General features: G+C 39.3%; 1 protein-coding gene, 1 long non-coding RNA gene and 1 pseudogene across 2 annotated transcripts; 1 reads left to right on the forward strand and 2 right to left on the reverse strand.

Annotated features, from left to right (window-relative positions):
* The first annotated feature begins 1,205 nt into the window (after positions 1 to 1,205).
* Positions 1,206 to 2,355, forward strand: LOC141442810 (uncharacterized). Its single transcript, XR_012452967.1, has 2 exons — positions 1,206 to 1,322; positions 1,859 to 2,355. It is a non-coding gene; the product is annotated as an uncharacterized lncRNA (long non-coding RNA).
* Positions 2,356 to 2,776: 421 nt separating this feature from the next.
* LOC141443136 (uncharacterized) lies at positions 2,777 to 4,523 on the reverse strand (annotated as a pseudogene).
* Positions 4,522 to 5,908, reverse strand: LOC141443137 (uncharacterized). Its single transcript, XM_074108348.1, has one exon. The coding sequence runs from the start codon at positions 5,395 to 5,397 to the stop codon at positions 4,522 to 4,524; it is 876 nt and encodes a 291-aa protein (XP_073964449.1). The 5' UTR covers positions 5,398 to 5,908.
* Between the last annotated feature and the right edge of the window lie 2,310 nt (positions 5,909 to 8,218).

Below are 8,218 nucleotides of genomic sequence, written 5' to 3' on the forward strand. Positions count from 1 at the left end.
CAACTTTTTCTTGTATGTACCACGTTACCATGGTTGGAGGTGCCATCCATACAATAATAAATGAAATAATAAATCCAAAGTCCTCGCGTACTTATACAGGACTTAACACTAATAATAACGCGCGAATGTACTTTATAAAGTACTAATTGTTAATTGAATAAAGAATTTAAGATTTTTGAAATATCTAAAACACTCTAAAATAACAAAGTAGGTCAACCAGGTCTAGGTCTAAAACGCTAAGTTTGTTAAAAAAACCGGCTAAGAGCGTGTCGGACACGCCCAAAATAGGGTTCCGTAGCCATTACGATAAACTTAGGCAATATTTTTCTAAGGATTTCGTATTTTATACGGAATCTTCCAAGTTTAGGTATATTTTATAAATTAGGCTGCTATTTACTTTTAGACTACTAATAATTCTCAAGAAAACTTAGCCGTTATCATCATCATCCCAGCCTATATACGTCCCACTGCTGGGCACAGGCCTCCTCTGAACAAGAGGGCTTGGGCCATAGTTCCCTCGCGGGCCCAGTGCGGATTGAGAACTTCACACGCACCATCGAATTGCTTCGCAGGTTTGTGCAGGTTTCCTCACGATGTTTTCCTTCACCGCAAAGCTCGTGGTAAATTTCAAATGTAATTCCGCACATGAATTTCGAAAAACTCAGAAGTGCAAGCCGGGGTTTGAACCCACGACCCTCTGCTTGAGAGGCGATAGGTCAAACCACTAGGCCACCACGGCTACCAGCCGTTATAGTTTTCCTTGAAATTTTGATATTCTTACTAACCATCCTGAATTTTTTCAAATTTTCCACCCACCAGTTAAAATTTTAGAGGGGAGGGGGGACGCTCGATTTTTATGAAAATTTGCACTTTAAAGTTGAATATTGTCACAATGCACATAGGCGATCGCTGACATCTTAGTTAGCTCAGTGTAAGCTAGATGGCGCTTTCCTCAATAAGGGATCTCTGAGCAGAATGACGGACGAACTCTAGAGGTCGCCACCGTAGTTTTCTCTTGACTCATTTATTTACGTAATAATATGTATTTAATATTTATTTATTATTTACTTATTTATTTTATAAAAGTAGGCATTTTATTACACTCATTTACTACACGAGTTTGTACGACTAAATATATCTATAACCAACTCACCCTTGACCGTTTTTGTCGGCCAAGGGGGGTGCTGTCGATCAGCTGTGACCGGGGAATTCTAACTGTAATATTCTCGCCCTTAAAAGCTGAAGCACAGCTGTAAAACACACATTCAACAGCTCAGACTACACTAAACAGCTCTCTCGAAAGCTCCATACGCCCAGACTTGGTAAGTTCTCCGATATTTAACTCTTGTGTTTTTCTGTGTATTTTATTATAATTATTTTCTTTATAATTTAACTTTGTGTAATTGAACTGAAGGCTTCCCCTGGCCAGGGAATCTTTTATTTCAAACATTTCTTATACTTAATATTTTAACACTTGTTAATTTCTCTCATCCGTTGTTATAAACTCAGAACTATGTTAATGCTTATTACTTTTATGCAACGGATGCGTACCGGTGTTAAAATAAATTCAAACTCAGCTAAGTAACGTTTAATTTCAAATGTAATCCTCTAACGGTTATTTAGTGAACTGTTGTATTTCAAATTTTAACGGTCACTTAGGCTATTTATTTTTACCTTTTGTTTTCTAAAAATAATTATATAAAACTAGAATCACTTTCCTTGCCTGCCTGTAACTCCGTATGATTGTCCTTGCCACTCACTGCAATTCAGCACACCCTAAGAGTTGGGGCATCGCTGCAGAGGAGTGACTGGCAAACAATCTAGCACTGGACCACAACTGACACCACCTAATTTACAGGGCACCTTCGTACGGCTTACACCTTCGTACGGCTTACAACCTTTGTACGGCTTACAACCTTCGTACAACTTTCAAAGCTCCGTTCGGCTACAATTCTCACGGCTCAGGCGGCTCCTTTAACCTGACACTAAGCCCTGACGGCCTTAACTTCCGGAGTACTGCACATCCTTCCTGGCTCGTCCAAGACCCTGATCGCTCCTGCGTGGAACACTTGTCCAGGCTGCTCGTCCTGCCGCCCTAAGGCCCCTTTGACCTCGGCACCGACGACCACTCAGCTGGACCAGGCCCCCCTGCTGTGGCCAGCCTCTTCGCTCCGGGTTCTTCTCTCCGACTCCAGGGAAGTGTAGGCCAGAGAGACCGAATAATCAGAACCACCTCTCAATAAAATCTCTTGAACTCACTACCTGAGATTCTCGTAATACTTTTACTTTTAATTTTGTCAAATTAGGCCTGTTATTTTTTGTGTTCAATTTATAATTAAAAAATTGTTAAAACGTCTTATTGTTTTACTCAAAGAATAACTTACTAGGCCTCCTTTAAGGTCAAACCTCCCCTCAAGAGGTCTGCCCTTGACAATATTACGCAAACAAATCATTGAATCGAAAAATCGTCTAAGCAAACCCCTAATGGTTTTAAAAGACCTATCCAACGATACAGTACAGGGTTGGATGAGAAAAAAAATCACCCCCACTTTACGTCTATGGGAGGTACCCTAAAAAATTGTTTTAGAATTTTTTATTGTAACATTTTGTCGGCATAGTTTACATATATAGGCCCATGACATACAAAATTACCTGTTACTGCGTACAGTAGAGGGTCAGATTTTTAGCCGCTCAGTATATAAACGTTTCGAAGTCATTATTATACCAGGTTAACGACCAGCAAATAAACATATTGGGAAAATAAAAACAATAGGCATTTACTATCAAATACTGGTATATTAACAAAGTTTATATAACGTTTATAAATCGACTCAAACGATTAAATCGAGTAGTTCAACACAAGATTTCAAGAACGATTTTTAACTAAATGAGTATATCTCACAGGAGATTATAAAACTGCACTTTAATTAGTCCTCAAAATTAGTTTTAAATGTAGTGCATGATATACAAAACGTTCTAAATAGGCACACGGGACAGAACATGTTAGTAGTTACCACAACAGTCTTGATGAATAAAAATTTTGCAATGGAAGCGACACCCCTCAAGATTAGTTCAAAGTTGGTTCAAATTATGATTTTGATTAAGAATTTAGGTTGATTTTTGAATTTGTAAATTTGCACTATCTGGCTAAAATAACGTCTATCTGTATCTGTATTTCCATAATAATCCTCCGAAAAATCAATCAAAACACGAAAAAAAGGATCGCAGTAAGTAAGTCGTTACCCCAAAATTTAACGCGGGCAAAAGCTGGTCTAAGCATAGTATAGACTGCATGTTTCTTACGTCAAATCGGAGCACAAAATTGGTTCACAGCACGGTTTTGTGACCTTTCACTATAGTCTGTTGACGTTCGTGACAAGGGTTGTGTCAAAATAATATTGATGATTGATGCGCCGCGCGTTTTGTTCCAAACAGCCAGTCTGGTGCCGTAAGGTACATAGATATCAATTATCGTTTCTGCATCTCTCAACTTGCTTTAGAGTAGTTCTACTAGCGTTTCAACCGCTATCAGTTTTCTGTCATCATATCAAAGAAATGACCTACAGTTACCATAAAAATTTAGTAAATTTAAATTGTACCCTAAGCAGTTTCGTTTTATAAAAAAACCGCTCTGTTACGCTCATTGCTTCAATATCTGTGACAGGATGCTGATAGCGGTTGAGACGCTAGTATAGCTATCCATTAGTGTATTAAACTTTAAGGTACAACAATGACGAGATGATGACGATTTGATGTATATATATATATTATACATTTTAAACAGTACAGGCTTGCGTTTGGCCACAATCACGCCTGATGGAAAGCGAGGATGAGACCTACGATGGAATGATGGATGGATGGATAAATAGGCGCTTACATATTCTTTGCTAGACAGTGCGTCAATTTGAAGTTGTTAAATGTCAATTTGAACGGTTTCACACCGGTGTGTGTTCGTACATGCAGTCAAGGTCGTTTTTTGTGTAAACCGTTTATTACACAAACCACAACTGTATGGTTTCTCACCAGTGTGTGTTCGTACATGCCGAGTCAAATGCGTTTTTCGAGTAAACCGTTTGTTACACGCGTTACAACTGAACGGTTTCTCGCCGGTGTGTTCGTACATGCTGAGTCAAGGTCGTTTTAAGTGTAAACCGTTTACTACACTCATCACAACTGTACGGTTTCTCACCGGTGTGTGTTCGTAGATGCTGAGTCAAGTGCGATTTTTGTGTAAACCGTTTGTTACACGTGTCACAACTGAACGGTTTCTCACCGGTGTGTGTTCGTACATGCAGAGTAAAGTGCGTTTTTCGAGTAAACCATTTGTTACAAACATCGCAACTGTACGGTTTCTCACCGGTGTGTGTTCGTAGATGCTGAGTCAAGTTCGATTTTTGTGTAAACCGTTTGTTACACACGCCACAATTGAAAGGTTTTTCAAAAGTATGATTTCGTTTATGCTGAGCCAAGGTCAATTTATGTGCAAACCATTTATTACACAAACCACAACTGAACGGTTTCTCACCGGTGTGTGTTCGTACATGCAGTAAGTTCGTTTTGCGAGTAAGGTCGTTTTTGTGTAAACCGTTTACTACACTCATCACAACTGTACGGTTTCTCACCAGTGTGTGTTCGTACATGCCGAGTCAAGTGCGATTTTTGTGTAAACCGTTTATAACACGCGTCACAACTGTACGGTTTCTCACCAGTGTGTATTCGTACATGCTGAGTCAATTGCGGTTTTTGTGTAAATCGTTTGTTACACGCGTCACAACTGTACGGTTTTTCACCAGTGTGTGTTCGTACATGCTGAGTCAAGAGTGTTTTTTGTGTAAATCGTTTGTTACACGCGTCACAACTGAACGGTTTCTCACCGGTGTGTGTTCGTACATGCCGAGTCAAGTGCGCTTTTTGATTAAATCGTTTGTTACACACATCACAACTAAACGATTTCCCACTCGAGTGTTGTCGTACATGCCGAGTCAAGTTCACTTTTTTTGTAAATCGTTTGTTACACACATCACAACTATACGATTTCCCGCTCGAGTGTAATCCTACATGCTTTCTCAAAGCAGATATTTCTTTAAACCGTTTGCTGCATACATCGCAGCAATAAAGATTCTCAGCTGTGTGTGCAAGCATACGTCTAGTCAACTTATTCTGTTGTGAAAACTGTTTGTAGTATATTTTGCTACCGTTTGGTTTCTTATTTGCTTTATTTTGTATGTGCTTAGTCAAACATGATTGACTAATAGACAGATTGTCACCAGGATGAGGCTGGTAGCTCGTGAATTCTTCCCCGGGTCTGCTTTTCTCCACACCATAGTGGACTGGCTTCAGCTTAGGTGGCACCAGACTTGGATTTAGCTTACAATCACGGCTAACATAAGGCGGCATGCTTCGGTGCAGGTCTCCCAGTGGTAGTCGCTCCAGTCTGACAAAACAGCTCCGGAGCCCGTACTGCTGCTCGGTGCTGCTGCCGCAGCGAGGACCATCCTCGGGGCAGCCGTGGGAGCGCCCGGGTGCGGCGTCGGCTCCGCCAGCTAGCTTTGGCTTGTATTGACTCTCTTCTTTGATAACCAGCACATCTGAAAACGATATTAATATACATGTTTAGTTTAGCACTCAGTAACAGGATTAATATTTCCATGAACTACATTTATCTTTGTTTCTTTATGTTTGTTAAGTACCTAAGGGACCTTATTGACGACACGATTTTATGACGACTTATTATTGGTGCGTTGTGAATACACGTGTTAGCTTGTACACGACACGGTTAATAAAAGTTCAATATATTAAAAACTGCTAAACCGATTTTGATAAAACATATCTAAATAGTGAGAACCATCGCTAGAAAACCTGATTTCAAATTCAAATATTTTATTTGCTTTTAAACACAAATGCGTGCAAATACATTTTGTTACCATTTTATAATAATACAATTACTTATTTATTATTCACTAGGAGTTACACAAACAAACAATGGTTAAATAAATTATTCAAGTCAATATATAATACAATTTCGAATAAAAAAAACCGCATTCTAATCGGTCCGTCCGTTTAAGACCTACGGTGCTGCAGACAGACACATAGCGGTCAAACTTATAACATAACAACCCTCTTTGCGTCGGGGGTTGATCAAAAGACACGTAGCGCCTCCGTGTGTACAGTCAAGGGCAAAGATATTGACACGGCCAAAGTTGCAAAAATATGTATACACGGCCTTAATGTTCAGTGCATAAAGTCGTGTATACATATTTTTGTAACTTTGGCCGTGTCGATATCTTCGCCCTTGACTGTACGTAGAAGCTTCCTTAGTGATCTACACAATACAGGTTGTTATTTCAGTTATGACCAACCACGCACTTAGATTCTTTGGGGAGTGTAAGGAAGCACAAAAGAATTTCCCGAAATTCTGACGCCAACGAGGAAAAAAATGGGATTTTTCGTTTTACTGGTCGCAGCAAGCTGACATTTGGCATATAAGTTTCTTGAGGAGTGAAGCATTAATAGATAATTTTCCGAAACTTCCACGGAAAAGGAAAAAACCCGCCAAGAGCGTGTCGGACACGCCCGAAATAGGGTTCCGTAGCCATTACGATAAACTTAGGCAATATTTTTCTAAGGATTTCGTATTTTATACGGAATCTTCCAAGTTTAGGTATATTTTATAAATAAGGCTGCTATTTACTCTTAGACTACTAATAATTCTCAAGAAAACTTAGCCGTTATCATCATCATCCCAGCCTATATACGTCCCACTGCTGGGCACAGGCCTCCTCTGAACAAGAGGGCTTGGGCCATAGTTCCCTCGCGGGCCCAGTGCGGATTGGGAACTTCACACGCACCATCGAATTGCTTCGCAGGTTTGTGCAGGTTTCCTCACGATGTTTTCCTTCACCGCAAAGCTCGTGGTAAATTTCAAATGTAATTCCGCACATGAATTTCGAAAAACTCAGAAGTGCAAGCCGGGGTTTGAACCCACGACCCTCTGCTTGAGAGGCGATAGGTCAAACCACTAGGCCACCACGGCTACCAGCCGTTATAGTTTTCCTTGAAATTTTGATATTCTTACTACCATCCTGAATTTTTTCAAATTTTCCACCCACCGGTTAAAATTTTAGAGGGGAGGGGGACGCTCGATTTTTATGAAAATTTGCACTTTAAAGTTGAATATTTCGCAAACAAATCATTGAATCGAAAAATCGTCTAAGCAAACCCCTAATGGTTTTAAAAGACCTATCCAACGATACAGTACAGGGTTGGGACGAGAAAAAAAAATCACCTCCACTTTACGTCTATGGGAGGTACCCTAAAAAAAATTGTTTTAGAATTTTCTATTGTAACATTTTGTCGGCATAGTTTACATATATAGGCCCATGACATACAAAATTACCTGTTACTGCGTACAGTAGAGGGTCAGATTTTTAGCCGCTCAGTATATAAACGTTTCGAAGTCATTATTATACCAGGTTAACGACCAGCAAATAAACATATTGGGAAATAAAAACAATAGGCATTTACTATCAAATACTGGTATATTAACAAAGTTTATATAACGTTTATAAATCGACTCAAACGATTAAATCGAGTAGTTCAACACAAGATTTCAAGAACGATTTTTAACTGTATGAGTATATCTCACAGGAGATTATAAAACTGCACTTTAATTAGTCCTCAAAATTAGTTTTAAATGTAGTGCATGATATACAAAACGTTCTAAATAGGCACACGGGACAGAACATGTTAGTAGTTACCACAACAGTCTTGATGAATAAAAATTTTGCAATGGAAGCGACACCCCTCAAGATTAGTTCAAAGTTGGTTCAAATTATGATTTTGATTAAGAATTTAGGTTGATTTTTGAATTTGTAAATTTGCACTATCTGGCTAAAATAACGTCTATCTGTATCTGTATTTCCATAATAATCCTCCGAAAAATCAATCAAAACACGAAAAAAAGGATCGCAGTAAGTAAGTCGTTACCCCAAAATTTAACGCGGGCAAAAGCTGGTCTAAGCATAGTATAGACTGCATGTTTCTTACGTCACATCGGCGCAGAAAATTGGTTCACAGCACGGTTTTGTGAACCTTTCACTATAGTTTGTTGACGTCCGTGACAGGGGTTGTGTCAAAATAATATTGATGATTGATGCGCCGCGCGTTTTGTTCCAAACAGCCAGTCTGGTGCCGTAAGGACATAATATCAATATCGTTC

This window comes from Choristoneura fumiferana, chromosome 26 (genome assembly GCF_025370935.1).
Source record: "Choristoneura fumiferana chromosome 26, NRCan_CFum_1, whole genome shotgun sequence".
Taxonomy (NCBI): Eukaryota; Metazoa; Arthropoda; class Insecta; order Lepidoptera; family Tortricidae; genus Choristoneura; species Choristoneura fumiferana.

Excerpts from the sequence above, each read along its gene's own strand:
- LOC141443137 (XM_074108348.1), bottom strand. The coding sequence starts at position 5,397 with ATGCCGCCTTATGTTAGCCGTGATTGTAAGCTAAATCCAAGTCTGGTG.